At 42.9% G+C, this 15,622-nt stretch overlaps 1 protein-coding gene across 1 annotated transcript; it reads right to left on the bottom strand.

Annotated features, from left to right (window-relative positions):
* Positions 1-2,641: 2,641 nt before the first annotated feature.
* LOC119031718 (transgelin-like) lies at positions 2,642-8,387 on the bottom strand. The gene is made up of 5 exons (XM_037120368.1): positions 8,216-8,387; positions 4,337-4,523; positions 4,075-4,246; positions 3,826-3,928; positions 2,642-3,698 (listed from the first exon to the last, which is right to left on the bottom strand). Exons 2-5 carry the CDS (start codon positions 4,514-4,516, stop codon positions 3,545-3,547), a joined length of 609 nt encoding a protein of 202 aa, XP_036976263.1. The 5' UTR covers positions 4,517-4,523; positions 8,216-8,387; the 3' UTR covers positions 2,642-3,544.
* Between the last annotated feature and the right edge of the window lie 7,235 nt (positions 8,388-15,622).

Here is a 15,622-nt window from a genome sequence, read left to right as displayed (position 1 = left end):
GTTTTTCTATTTTTTAAATGACCCGTAAGAGTTCAGTTCGCCCTCTAGGAACCACTCGGACCCCCTGACCTTGCTCAACAGCACAGTGGAAGCTGGTGACGAAAGAGCAGGTGCTACATCAGCCTCCCTGTTCGCATTTTCGCAGACAGTCTGAGGATTCAAACTGGTATCTCTCAAGTCACAAGGCCACCTCTTTAACCTCGAGGCGTATCGTCAGCCCTGTTATGCCCCTGTATGGCAGCGAAGTGCATTCCACTGCAGTGAGGCCAGTGGTGTGTTGGTGTTTCCACACTTTCTTTAAAACCCCAATGGAATGAGAAAGAAAATAAAAAAATTAGCTCCGCCGTCAAGGAGGTCGGGCGCCAGTGCTCTGCTAAAAATTAGGTGTAGAAATGTGTAAAAGATTGAGACATTTTTTTTTCTTAAATAAAGGAGTGATGTGTTTGTTTTAGCTTGTTTGACTTCAAATGTGACAAATGTGTTGTGCAGTCTCATTAATTTCAGCTGCCTCTTGTACCAGCAGGTCAGAGGTGAGATATGAGTTATCAGTTGTACATGAACGCCAACCTTTACTTCACATTTACATAGTCACACACCCGTCATCCCCTCAGAGTCAGAGAGCACATCCATAGTGCGCTACTGAGCAGCTCCACTGCAGGGCTTTGTGGAGCAAATGATGGGAATTGTAGTTTTCTTCTCATTGATATCAGTCACCTTCTTTTTTCCTCTACAGTCGCCCAAACCGGAGACACCAAATACTGGCTTTTTTTCAACGGACATGTCTGGAAGATAGAGTGTTAGTGCAGGAAGAGCGCTCACCTGGCTGCAACCTGCAACCTCACACCTAAATCCTGCACACGTGACCTTTAATTGATAATGAGTTACCGGTTCCTAAACACTAGGAGTTAGCGCTGGTTGTTAACTCAGTCAGTCTTTAGGTGATGGAGTAAAAGTCATAAGTCAGCATTGCAGCAGTTCTCCTTATCACAGTGATGATGAAGAAATCTTTATCAACGTTTTTTTTTTTTTCCCCCTAAAGATGATGAAACAACAGTGTAACACATTTCTGAAGTTTGTTCACATGGTAACACTACCTACAAATAAATAAAAACAAAACAAAACAAAAAAAACAGAACATAACCATGAATCATTTATGGATTCACAAAAATGATTCTGGCAGTGATGTTTGTTGTGGATACAGTCGAGAGGGTAAAAAAAAAAAAAAAAATGTCATGCAGGGACACAGAAGCTGGCACGGATACGTTGACAGTCACTCGAGACAAACTCGGGCAGATGTGTCGAGGAGTGTGAGACTCGAGGAGCTCACTTGTGCGTGCTCGGCGTTGAAATAAACATGAGTGCTGAAATAATAAAGACGTTTGGTGATTATCGTCGTCTGAACTACAGCAGAGTTCACAGCCGCCGTCCCGCAGAGACTCGAGTGCTGCAACACTTGTGATACTGAGGACGTTAAACAGAGGAAGTGTGGTGCTGTGAAAAAACATCTTGATTAGCTATTTGATATAATTATGAGTCAAGGATTTCTGAGGAGCAGTTTTCGAATGCTTTTATTTTGAAAATGGTAAAAATGACAGGGTCAAGACGAGTATACCACCGAGATGTTAAGAACAAACGATACGTTTGTCCACGTGGTGGTATACTCGTCTTGATCCTGTCAATTTTACTACTTTCAACTGCTGTTTCCACTTAAATCCAAACTTGTTCTGCAATAATTTGCTATACACCACTGTGTCAGAACTGACACACACAGTTTCCTGTTGAAATATCAAAAAAGGAAGGGGAAAGGGAAGTCTTTTGTTTTGCCCTCCTGCTGCGATGATCTCTCCTTTTTTGGAAACGCTCTCTGACTTCTTAACATCTCGGTTCTGTCTTGACCTCCGCTCCACCTGACCCCGGTCACCTTAATCTCTCCCCCCTGTTCATCTCCCATCTGGACGGTTTTCTTGTTCTAAAACAGCTTCCTGTTGTTTCTTATAATCTCCTTCTCTCACCAGACCTAAACGTTGTTCTTCCGCCTCCTCCTCCTCCTCTTCCTCCTCCTTCCTCCTTCCTGCGTTTATTCACCATCTCCTGCCTTTTTTCCTGAGTCAGTTCATGCTGAACAGCTTAGTCGGTACTCAAGCGAAAACAGCAGAAACAAAACCTTGGCAGGAGACAGTGATAGGCCTCCTCTGAATCCCCCTTGTTTCTCCAGGTTCCATCCAACCAGGCATGAGCCTAGCCAGGAAAAAATCCAGGCTTTATCCCCACCCATCATCACTCCCTCCCATCATTTTCTCTCCTCCCACCTTCAGGCTGATTGCCTATTTTTCTTTTCTTTTTTTTTCTTTTTTTGTATGTAGACTTTACTACGCCTGCTTATCTCTGAGCGGAGCACAGCTCGAGTTTAAAACAAACACAGCTACGCGTTGCGCTATAGTTACCTGCAGAAACTCAAACATGTTTGCTGAGGGTTGCTATGTACACGAGATAATCTCTCGTTCTGTTTACCAGGTGCCACCAGGCTATGAAGAGTCACACAGCACAGTGATTTTGGCACGTTGCGCGATCAATAGCATTATTAGAAGATGTGGACAAAGTCTGCCACCATCCCAGTTAATGTGTTCATCACACAAGAGGCTTTCTTTCCGGGTAAATCGAACTTTATTTCAAAATCATTGTCATTATAAATGTTGTATTAAACACTGGAAAGAATAAGGTTCAACATGTTGATTAGAAATTAGTAAAACGAGAGCATCTAATCAATCGTGCAACAGAGCAGGTACAACACACATGACTTTATTCCATAGTTGTTTTTTCTTCTTCAAACTGTTTAAAACCAGGCACTAAACTTATTAAACTGATACTTGATAAGGTGGTTTTGCTTGATCTGTGAACAAAATCTGTGCTCACCATGTTTCCATGTTTCAGTTGCTTCCAGTACACAGTAAACGAGACTTGAGACTTGTCTGAGATCAGCTGTTCATCACATACAACAATTGACTTTTATCTTTATCAATTATCTTTGCTGGGAAGACGTTGGATGGTTGGATGGTTAATTTTGTTGTCACATCTGTTAAAAATACTCAAATGTCAGATATCGCAGTCTCCTTGAATGCATCATTCACCAGTCATAAACACTGAATGTGATGGATTACTGCTCTCTGAGCAGGTGACAAGTCTGTGCAAGTTGTTTTTTTTTTACAGTGAACTGAAAAGAAGTGAAACTTCTGGATGGTTGGAAGGTAATGGGAGACACATTTGTATTTTTAAGCAGGTTAAAACATGCAAAACGACTGAAATGATCCTTAAAGAAAGAATATGTTTTATGATTTACTCTCTCTTTGTCTAATTGTTTACACGTGCTGTTAACGGTGTGTGTCTTGTACTGTATATGTGCACATCTTCCTGTTGGTTCCTGTTTTTGGTCCAGTTTAAAAGTCAGGTTACATTCCTCCTCGTGGCCAAGGTAAGAGTCAGAGTTTCTCAGTCCTCGCCGGCCTTTGAGAGGACAGAGGAAGGAGTGTCTCCGCGGGGGGTGCGTTCAGGGGTTGTTGTTGATGATCTGCCTGGGTCGTCCGTAGCCCGTCATTCCAGCTTGAGATGCTCCTGCATTCGTGCCCATTTGCAGGCCGATGATGTTTTTGCCTTCGGCCAGCTGTTCGTCTGAGAAGTCTCTTCTGTTCTCTTGGGCCTTCCTGCACACACACACACACACACACACACAAACACACTCATCTCAGTCTACAGTGTCATTCCTCGGCACTGAAATGAAACCTTCTTTTGTTTGAGCAACTTTCCACAGGTTGACCAGTTCGAACTTACTTATGGAACCAGTTGGGGTCTCCTCTGTAGCACCCATCGTTCTTTGTCACAGCCAAGCTACCCAGAGCCATCAGGGTCCTCTGGACAGCAGCCAGGTCCTTGCCTGAAGACATGCAACAATCTCACGTGAACGGAGCCCACGCTAAATATAAGGACGAGATCTGTGCTCTTCACCACCGAGCACAGCTTCACTTTCCTTTACTTATACTGCAAAACCACTGTTGTTGTGAGTTGTGCTTGTTGGCTTACTTTCAAAGAGGTCCACAGTCTGAAACATGTCAGTTTTGGTGACTCCATATTTTTCTGCGGCTTGCAGGAACAGAGATATTTGCTCCATCTGCTTGAAGGCCATGCCGGACTTCTTGATGACCTTGATCGGCTTGTTGGATGCATAAAGGCTGTTGATGAGCTCAGAAAGCACCTACACACACAGAAAAGGAAGGTTCCTCTAATTCTAATCTACATGACATGAATTCACTTTTGTATTTACGTAAGCGGGGCTAACACTCACACATCCATCCTTGAGCCAGACTTGGATGCCACTCTTTCCTGGCTCAGGCTGGCCGACTACAGACCCACACTGGGCGATGATCCACTGCACCAGCCTTTCCTCCAGTTCCGGGTCGTATTTCTTATCAATCTTGTTCTGTACCTCTCGGGTCAGACCGTAGGCGGGACCTTTGTTTGCCATGTTGATCCTGTTGGGAGGGAAAGTTGGTGTTAGATACGCTGGTAGCTGAGCAAACTTCACTCCTTGGCAGCGTGTTGCGTCCGTTTCAATATGGATGTTAAACAGATGTAACAACATTCACAGCCCTGCAATCAGAACAAATAGGATTGTAGTTGCTCATTTCCTCATGTGTGCGGGAATGTTTCTATTGTGAGTTCTGTTTTTTTTTTTGTGAGAACCTTTCAAGTTTCAGGATGAGTGACCAAATTATGTCTGGTAATCACATGTTCACTGGATGTCTTTGGTTAAAGTTACTCTGTCGGAGAGTTAGGTGAGAAGACACTTGACATTTGTTTTAAATATAAAGCTACGGCCAGGAGCTTGTTAGCCTAGCTTAGCATACAGACAGGAAGAAGGGAGAGAAAGCTTCCCTGTCTTTATCTGAAGGTAACCAGGTTTACTAACCAGCACCTCCAAAGCTCACAAATGAACACATTAAGTCTTGTTCATTGCACATCATAGTGTAAAAACAGGACAAAAACCAGGCTAACTGTTTCCCCCTCTTTCCAGTCTTTATGCTAAGCTAAGCTAAGATAAGCTAAGCCTTCTATTCAACAGACAAATGTGGAAGTGGTATTTACTCTTCTGAACTCTCTGCCTCTCAGGCTCCAGCTAGGTGGTGCGTATAAATGTGCATCTGTTTTTCTACAATAGAGCCGAGCACATTTAATTAAAGGGGGATTCCTCATCGTCTTTATTAACCATCATGGAAAGATGTGCACGTGTTTTAACGACTAACTTGTGTGTTGTGCGCTCACAGATTGAGGCATTGTGTTTTCTGCTCTCCAGACCACGTCAGCGCCATTAATTAACACGGTTGAAACCCAAGTTTAAAACAAATTTAAACGTCCTCAACAGTTACAACCCTGCTGTTCCCTGCAAGCAATTACAGTCGGCCTGTGCGACTTATTAATGCGAGTACGAGCTTCCTGTCAGCTTCGGCAGGACCGCCCCGCTCCCTGCATCCTGTTTGCTCGTTCAGCTGTCACTTCCTTCCTTCCCTTCCTGACAAAGGTAACTATGTATATAGAGACTCTAAACAAAACAACACACCACTGCTCACCATGGGAACGGCCTTTAAGTGACAAAAAAAAAAAAACATCCAGCCTGTGAAATCATGAAAGTACGAGACGGTGCGTGATAACGCTGCGGTTATTGCTTTTACAGATCTTGAATTACTGTGTTACACAACGCAGTCTGACGTTCCTGAATTTCCAGCGAGGCAGATAACATATGGAGATGTTTATAGCTGATAGGAAAATCCCCCTGCTCCTACTTTTTCTCCACCTCCTCCCTGAGTGTATGCACACAAACTCTGCATTTTTCAAAAAGACTGGAGACATCGCAGAGGCTTACATTTGTGCAAGAATCTGTGTTTTCTATCCGCAGGCGAACTGAGTTTAATAGACAGCATTTAGCACTTTTGTCCTGTGGGGGTGGGGGGCAGGCACACATACTACATCTCTTGCAAAACAGAGGCTTGTCAGTCTTACACAATGTGTGTTGATAGTTTGACAAATCATCTCCACAGCTGCCGTAGATCACACTTGTGTCTCTGTCCATTGTCTGAGGTCACAGCAGTTCCAAAACCAACAACAAGGGTGAAGTAAATGTCTAAACATCCGAACTCTCGAGCCCTCGCTTTCCCAATCGCACGAGATCCATCTGCGGTGTCCCTGCACGCCCAGAGAGCATCCAGCTGCTGCGAACATCAGGACTTATCACTTTTTTTTTCTGCATGTGGGCGTGATGAAGCCAAAGAAGCTACCTTCTCAGGATGAACCCTCTGCACCTTGATCTCTGATTACATGCCGCTGATTCGATGTCACAAGATTATGTCATGCCCTCCCTGCACTGTGCATTTCGAGCACGTCTGCCATTAGCAGGATTTTTTTTTTTACACTCAACGCGACTGTAAAAGTGGCATAACATCCATCCAAGCTCGGTTGTTTGTGTGCAGGTGTTCGAGTGTGTGTTTTATTGGATCATGTGGACGCACGCACTTTAGACATGATCTGGAAGCGACCTGGTGTTTACTGGGAACGTCTCGTAATCACAGGGTCACACTGACCAAGAACCGAGGCTGTCGATGAACAGATGGGAGGTAACCACAGGGATCCCTAAATATGGGATATAAGTAGAGGCATCATGAGTTGGTTGATGCATTGCTCATAGATGTTTCACAGCTTTTCATTTACAATCGATATATTTGTAAAAGAGCGGTGAACTCCAGCTGGACGCGTCTGAATGTGCAGCTTTTATGAATGAACCGCTGCTCTGCACACTTCACTGTTCAACACAATGCGACTTCTGTTATGCACTCATCGCTCAAACCTGCTGTCTAACAATGATATTTTGTTATTTGTGTTCTTTATTAAGAAGTGCTTCGGGTGCAGTGAAAACCACACTGTAATCTTTTAGTTTCGCCAACATCATTCCGACCAGAATAAAGTGGAAAATCCCAGCGTGTAATGATTTAACTACATTACTTTCTCACTCAATTATTATTTCTGAGCATACGTGAGCTTTTCCGTTAAAGGAGACCTATCATGTGTTTCAGTTTTTCCCCTTTTCTTCAGTGTCTTACGTAGATTCTTGCATTTCCTGAGCACTTAATCTCTTCGAGACACCCAAAAAGTCTGTATCTCCCTCAGTCCTCTGCTTTACCGTTACACACTCGGAGCAAACACTCCTCACATCTTCTGTGTCCGCCCACTGATCGGCTCCTGCTCGTCCCATTCGAGGGTTAAATGCCTTGCTCAAGCTGCTGCTGGTAACTTCGTCATCCCCATCTCCTCACCACCCCCTCCCTCCCACACCCCCTCCGCCCAAATTCTTCAACTTTTGTATCATAGTAACTCACCCTGTCATCCGGTTCAAGATCTCTCGTTCTTGCGTCAGTGGTTACTTCCTGAGTCAACTCAATGCCATCCTTACTCATAGTTTGACGTGTGATTCACTTTCGAGCGGCAAGCGGCTTTCAACCTTTCTGCGATGGATCCCAACGGTTAAACCAGCTCATGTAAATGATCTCTTACAGTGTTCCTGTTAATTCAGCAACTTGTCTTTCACCCTTATCACTGAAGATACCGACACCACCTGAAGTCCCCGTCTCTGAGTTATCTTACAGTCCGAAGCGCTTACATGCACGTAAATCTTTACAGTGGTGTACAAATGAAACACACACGCATGACTTTTGCTGCCGTATCTTGAAACCAGCAGACTGGTGCTCAGACAAGTAAATGACATGGTATTAGACAGCAATGGCCACATGTTGATGAGAGATTTCACAGAGGGAACCTAGAGTTCCCTCCCTGGAGCCGTGAGGCCTGTCGAGAGGAGTGCTGAGAGCAGAAAAAAACGGGTAGATAAGAAAACAGGATTTCACAACACAAGTGGCTCAGTCAGACAACATCTACATCCACACAGAGGGAACTAAACATTAACCCAGCGCTCAGCCTGCGTCAAACATGAGCAGGAGCGAAGGGGAGACGAGAGAGCGAGGGTGGGGTGTGTGATACATTACACTGCTTCTTCATGTTTCCTGTGCCGAGCCAGACAAAGAAACCTTTTGACTGCCAGTGAGAAACCAGAACGCTGAGATTGATGAATGAGGAGTAAAAAAAAAAAGAAGAAGAAGAGCAAAGAGTGCTCACTTACTTTGTGTGGTGGTGTGGACTTCAGGTGGACACAGGTGGAGATTTGTTGGGCTCTTGCTGCTGCTGCTGCGTTCGCGCTCTTCTTCTAACTTTTACAACACAGTGCAGAGTGCACTGTACAAGACTGCCAACATCAATACAGCAAACACCCCTTGTCTGAAATATATGACTTCACCACATTCAACAGAGGGAGAGAGAGAGAGATAGGGAGGGGGTGAGAGAGAGAGAGATACGCCTTCAGGTCCTCTTGTTTCACTCTGTGACCCGCCCCTTCGCTCTTTCTCCTTTTCCCCACTCAAATTGTAATTCCTTATTTAGGAGAAGGACGGGAAGGGAAAGAGAGAGAGAGAGAGAGAGAGAGAGGGGCATGTGACTGGAGGAGCTTGGTGTGGTCACTGCAAAGAATTCTCCAGATTTCTGCCTCGACCACAAAAGAACGAGACAGGATTAGGAGGGAGGGATGATAAAAATCCTGGAGAACAGCAGCACAGTCTGAGGGGAAGTCACAGGAAGGGAGTTCTGCAGTAATTAGAGAGCAGCGGAGCACATGGAGGAGATTATTTATCGGCCTTAATTCAACAATGTTTGCGTCTGAAAAAGTGAAACAGACAGCAGGCAGCCGTGGAATGTGAATCCCCCTCTTCTCTCTCTCTCTCTCTGTCAGTTTCACATCAACACAAACAGGGAGGAGAATAAAAGAGGACATGTCAGGACCTGGAGGGGATTTTGAGACATAGCTATGATGTCACATGTGATAACAAATGTGGGGATTGAGTCACTGACAGAGCCCAGCAGTTATGAATATGTGCTGTTCAGGTGTTAAGAAGTGCTGCGTGGAGGTTCACGTCAGCCATGTTTTGTGTGTCATTTATGAGTGTGATGTTTAACCGCCATGACACCTACAGGGTTAATGATTGTCACAGGCTCCGAGCAGTTTCATCGCGGGGGGGAATGTTTCCTCTTTCCTGCTCACAAGCTGAACGCGTGATCGTTTCCGATCAGTCAGCTTCACCTCAGCTAACTGTCACCAGTGTTGTAGAAAGTACCTGAAAGTCAAACTTGAGTCAAAGTAAAAGTGTCTTGTTAGAATATTACTTTTGTAAAATGTGTTGGTTACCTATATGAACCTGATGTTAAATGTTAATGTCCTAGCAGTAAATGTACGAAGGTATCAAAAAGTAAAAGTACATTTTTCATATATTGATCTGTCTGAATATACTGTACTCTGAGTTGATTGAATAGTCACCTGGCTAATTATCAGCATCAATATTTAGCTTTTATTTCTGTCATTGGAATCTATGTTATGTCACCTGATTGTCGACAATTTTGTTTAATTAAAAAATCTGCTACTTTTGGCTCTGATGCAGCACACAGTCTGCAAAGTAACCACTCATTCAGTTATCAAAGTCACAAAGTTAAACAAATAATGATGTCCTTCTAAAAATGTTTTTATATTCATCAAATTAATTTAATTAATTTTCATACAGTAAATTATAAAACAAAAATAACATAAACATTTGCATGTATTTCATTTAATTTCTCACTTTGATTTGTTTTATTTAGATTTTTTGTTTTAATCTTCCATATTTCAGACTCTTTTTAACAAGAATAATAAAAAAAGAAAGTCTGGGTCTCTACCACAGGATCTGAAAACCAAAAAATTCAAGTTATTTTTCATAGAATACAAATTATTCAAAGTTAGGACTGGAGTAAATTATTATTTAAAAATTATAATCTAAATATAATGTCTTTCCAATCAGATCATTATCTGTTATCTATTCTAATATTGAATCAATCATGAACAACAGTGGATGCACTTTGAAACTTCCTAATCCTGATACTATTATCACTTTTCTCTTTATCTGACAGCCTTTATCCCTGTAATTAATCACACGACTGACCCCTGCTCCTCTTAATCTACTTATGTGATCATGTTTGTTTGTTTTTTTTCTTTTTTACATTTTATCCAGTTAACTTCTTCAACATGGACCTAACATGGGGCTCCTCACTGCATCTCCATATGTTTTGTTTTTTTATTTGCTTAAGAAAAAACATCAAAATGTCATAAACTCTGAATCTGGGGACTTAACATCTTATAAAATATTCTTAATAAAACTGTCATACTGTATTACTTGTGTTCAGTATATAATATTACTAACATGGCTGACTGTGTATGTACAGTTTACTTTAAAACTGTTTAAGGACATTCAGGATTCAAGAGGTTTGTAATGTAAGATTAAGATTTTACATACAAGAGATTTGCTCAGTTTACAAGATACAATGTTTTTGTATGAATTAAACAACCAGCCAGTGAATAAACCAGAAATATTAGCTACATCTTGACCAGTTACAACATTAAAACTGCTGCACATGAATGTAGAACCAACTGTAATTCAATAATACAACAGTGAAAATGAAACAATACTCAGAAAAGGACTTGACTTGTCACTTGTCATGGAGCATTTTCACACTGTAGGTTTTCTTATCTTTATTCAAGTGAAGGATTTGAGTTTTTCTTCCCCTGCTGGCAACAATCCAGTTGAATATCGTATGAACTTGTTGACATTGCAGGGGTGGAGAGTCGGACTGGTGTCACTGGGAGGCCTGCTCATGTTTAACCAGATGACAGATAGCTGTTTGTGTCGGGGGGAGAGAGAGAGACATGGGAAATAATATCCAGCAAACATGTTAATGGTGAAAATACACAGATGACAAATTCCACATGTGGTTGAACTCCGAGCGAAGGGAGGGAAACACACCCAGCTTTTCTTCCCACTGAGATTTTTCCTCAGCTGCAGTAACATTAACAGTTCATTCTTTCTGCCTTTGCCCTTTTTTTTTCCTCTCTCACTCGAGCCAGATGTTTCACCTGTCCTGAAATCGACGGTGAACATCCATCAAACCTTTTTTCTCTGCATTAAAGCTTTGCATGTCCAAAAAACGCTACGTTTGCAGGAAATACAGCTTGTTTTGCAGCTTCTTTTTTTTTCTTTTTTTTAAAAATAATCCAGATGCTGATCGTCTTCCCGATGAGTCTCTGCAGGCTGCACTACAGCAACATCTGGTGGCTCAGGGGGGCAGATAGCAGGGGATGTCCATGCACTGCTTCTTCTTCTGTGGTGTAATTGTAACACAGCTAAAAAAGCAGCACTGCTTTTTCACACTCAGCAAGAGCCGTGATCCCGTTCAAGGGGACGACAATTAGATGTGTTACACTCGCTGTCCGTTAGAGTCTGCCTCGCCCTGAGACTGAACAGATTTCGTTTTATTTTCAGGGGCACACTGCTGGGCGTTGATGGCCGTGCTGAGAGCTGCTAATTGAAAAAGAGCTTCCTGGTGGACAAAACACTGAGATGTCATCGGGGTGTAAAATGTGAAGCTGTTATACAGAAAAAGAAAAACTTAACAGATGGAGAAGAGTAACTCAGCACCGAGGGGGGACGTCTGAGAGAAGTGGTGCAGTTCTTTTTTTTGTTTGTTTGTTTGTTTGCTGTTTTCAAACTGAACGAGGCTGAGAGCTGAATAATTGAAGTACAAAACCTATTTTGGGTCCAAAAACCAAAAACAATAATCTGACGTTCCATAAAAGATGTCTCAGGGGTTTCTGACTTTCAGAAAAAAAAAAGAAGAAGAAGAAGAAGAAGAAGAAGAAGAAGAAAGGATAAATAATTGAAAAAAACAAGATTTCAATGTTGTGTACTTTAGTGTGACACAGCACAGCACATTTCTAGAGAATGGAGCACTTTGTGTTTGTAGCCGTGTCAGCAGCGTGGCTCTGGGGATGGTTCTGTCTGGACAGTGCACACGGCCCGTCAGACAGACAGTCCACCGCTTTGGACCAAACAGTCACTGGACGGGTCGCTGTTAGATTCACCCTTTACGTCTGCCATAAGGAGGAACTGTATACATCCAGCACCATAATCAGATTATGTTTTTAATTTCTCTGTGCAGCTAATCCATCCGCCTCATCTGCACTTTTTTGTTTTGCACTAATTCGCACATTGTTTGCTGGTTGTTTGGTTTGTCAGCAGGATTACACAGAAGAATAGACCTCATTAGATAAAGGGACCGATCCGAGATTTCCATTTGCTTCAACATTGCAAGTCGGGGTGTTATTTGACATTGTCCTTCATTTCTTTGGGAACAATGCACAGATCTTGCTGAAAAAGTCTGGTGTATTTAGGTGGCTGGTATCTATGTGCGAGTATAATTTGATGCAGATCCAAATAACAGTCCAGACTGAGCACACTAGAATCTGTTTTATTTGATATTGCATGAGGCCTCAGTGATTTAAAGGGGACTGTTGGGCCTTAGTGGAGGTTCTAGTTAGCAAATGACATACTAACATGTTGAATTAGGTAGTGGATGATTTCTTTCAACATCAGAAGCTATGATAACTAGTATATCATGTCAGTGAGCATATTGATGCATTTAAAAAAGGTCATCTGGTTTGTCCTTTAGATGCCATGATGTCAAAAGGAATCATGTGCATGTTGTACTTTACTTTTTACTGATTTTACTCTGGTTGAAGTTTTGCCAACTTCACAGTCATCAAGACTATAAAATCCTTAAATTCTAATTTTTGGCAGCGAGCCACACGGAGGATGCAGCTTCTCCTTTTAACCTTTGTTAATGCATTCGCTCCCATTTGACATGAGACCGAGGGACTGATTATGTTTGCATATTTCTGTAATGGCTCCTGTGGCCAAATGCCAGCTTGAAACTTCAACGCTTACGTGATAATTTTTTTTGCACTGTAGGTCCTTGAAACTGGGCGTAGTGAGGAGTGTGTCAGGCGAAAGGGACTTATTATGATTTCAATTTCCGGTCTACTTTATTCTGGACCTTTCATGCTTATAACATGTCCCCCTGCAGTCCTGTGTTGTCTGATGGAAAAGCTCCCGTCAGAAGGAAAAATCTAAAGCAAGGATCACATGTACAGAGTTAATAAACAGACACCAGGATCATCTTTCTTATCTTGCTAACACACGCACACAGTCACAGATCATCAGTAGTGAGCCGTGGGAGGTGTGATGATGACACGCATGTTGATGAATAAAGAAGTCCGGATTAAGACCACAGGTGGTCCAGCTGTGCCCGATCCTTTAGGACAAAATATCAGTAAGGCACAGCGGGGGGACATCTGTTTAGATGCTTCATTTATCCACGACCTCCTTTCCACTTTTAGTCTGTGTGTCGGGGGAAACTGTGCAGAAAAGTGTACGACAAATAATCCCTAAAGTAGAGAAGAAACATTCTTGCCGTGCTTGATGACAATCTGATTATCACCAAGGGGGATTCACATGGCCTGTTTTCTTAAACGGGAGCCGCAGTGAGCGGTTGGTTCCTCTTGGAGGCGCTATGCTGCAGTTTGAGCCCAATCACTAAATAGACAGTACACTGCTGACACTCAGCCTCTCAACTGTGACCCCTAAATGTCCATATAAATCTTCTGCGCTGCACCTTCCCCCATCTAGTAATGCTTTGAGACGGACACCAGCTGTGCAGAAAATAAAGCTTCTGCCCTGCTGTGGACATGTTCAAGGTGGACATGGTGTGTGTGTGTGTGTGTGTGTGTGTGTGTGAGTCAGTCAGTAAATAGGTGACATCTTGGTTATATTGTAGCTCGAGTCAGAGGATTGCGCCCTCTCTCCTCCAGAAGTGTGACCTCAGGTTCATGTCAAATGTCGGATTTGAAGCAATGTCACACCTGCAGTTAGAACATCAGCATCCTCAGCTTTGCCGCTTTACTCGGCTGATGGAAGCCAACTACGCGTGAACTGGTGTGATTACAAAATAAGATTAGACTCCCCTCTTAATTTATGTGACCTCTGTGTATTGATCCTAGAGGCAGAGGTGCATATGGGGGGATGGGAGGGAGAGATTGTGAGCCAAAGGTCCAATGTCTTTTTGGATGTGGAGCCACGTGTCTGATTGTTTAGAGCACATAATGAGCCCATTTCACAACAGTTTGCACAGCAGTCCCAATATTAAATGTAAAAACTGAACGATTGTGATGCCAGAATCAAGGGTTTGTGTGTGTGTTTGTTCTCAGGTCAGGGGAACAAAAACACTTTGGATTAGAAATTTAATTGATAGGACTCATGTACATGGACACAAATTGTCCATTTGAAGGTCAAATGTTTCTTGAATTGTAGTGATACTGGGCTGGTATCTCCATTGACTGCATCTCGCTCTTCACTGGTCTGCTGTCCTTGAACTTTGAATCCAGCATTTCAGTGTCTAAATCAAGGATATGATCATCTTCGCTCTTTGCGTGGTACAGTAAGCGTCTCTTAACGTCTTTAGCAGAAGTCTCACCGTGTGCGTCTCAGAGCGGATGCAGCAGCAGGAGCTTCATTTTGTGAGTCCATGTTATCTCCGCCTGTGGGTAGGCGCTGGTCTATTATTAAAAACAAGGTGTTTAACTTGCGTATGCCTTTTGTTTTACTCCGAATCACAACGTCAGGAGATGGGATATGAAATAGGTGCAGACGCCTCGGCTCAGATGGAGGTGGGTGTCTACTGACAACCAGAAGGATCCGAGCAGCATCGAACAATTCTATTCATAAACCCAGTTTATCCATTATGGGAGTTTAACAGTATAATTTGCAGCCAATGACTCACGACATTTTACCTCGCCAACCTTGTGAAGCCATCAGGCGGATAATGAAGGAGTATCAGGATCATGTGATGCTTCGAGGGGAGCTCATTTTTCTTACCCATGGCAGTATGCTGCCCCTTATTTGTCGACAGGACTCGAACCTTTACGTTTTCAAACTGTTTTTGCCGACTTGTATTCGCTGTTTGTTGTTGACGTTGTTATGGCGACCTGCATCAGCCGGTCGTCATCACTGTCAGGTGGCGTCTGTTTAACAGGCGTCACACCCACAAATGCCACGCTAACTGTGAAGCCCGTCAGAGCTGAAACACGTCTGTTTGATCCATTCAGGCATTATATGTTTACTTGTGTCTAGTGCTCATGACTTCATGTGTTAAGGTTGATTAAAGGTGAAGAATCAAGTGCAGCGGCAGCAGCAGAGGCAGGCCGCTTGAAAACAAAAAGCATAAATCCAAAATCCAAAATGGAATTAATATAAAGGGCTGTCAACGGAGCAGGGGTAATGTGAGAGCAAAGACTAGGATAACAACAGAAGAACTGACCCAGACAGTGGGGGAATATACAGACCAAGCTACATAAGGGCTAATAAACAAATTAAACACAGGTGTACACAGAAGAAGGCTGAGACAAGGACAAAGACATGGGGTGGAAAGTGACAACAAGACAGGTGAGGATAAATCCACCAATATGAAACGTTTTGTTTGGTTGGTAGACATTCAAGACTTTTGAGTTAAGCGTGCCTGTTGTTTTTTATATTTAGAAGGTGGCACACAAACTGAAGCTGCG

This window comes from Acanthopagrus latus, chromosome 13, assembly GCF_904848185.1.
Source record: "Acanthopagrus latus isolate v.2019 chromosome 13, fAcaLat1.1, whole genome shotgun sequence".
Taxonomy (NCBI): Eukaryota; Metazoa; Chordata; class Actinopteri; order Spariformes; family Sparidae; genus Acanthopagrus; species Acanthopagrus latus.
The sequence above is the reverse complement of the archived record's forward strand: the minus strand, read 5'-3'. Positions and strand labels throughout refer to the sequence as shown.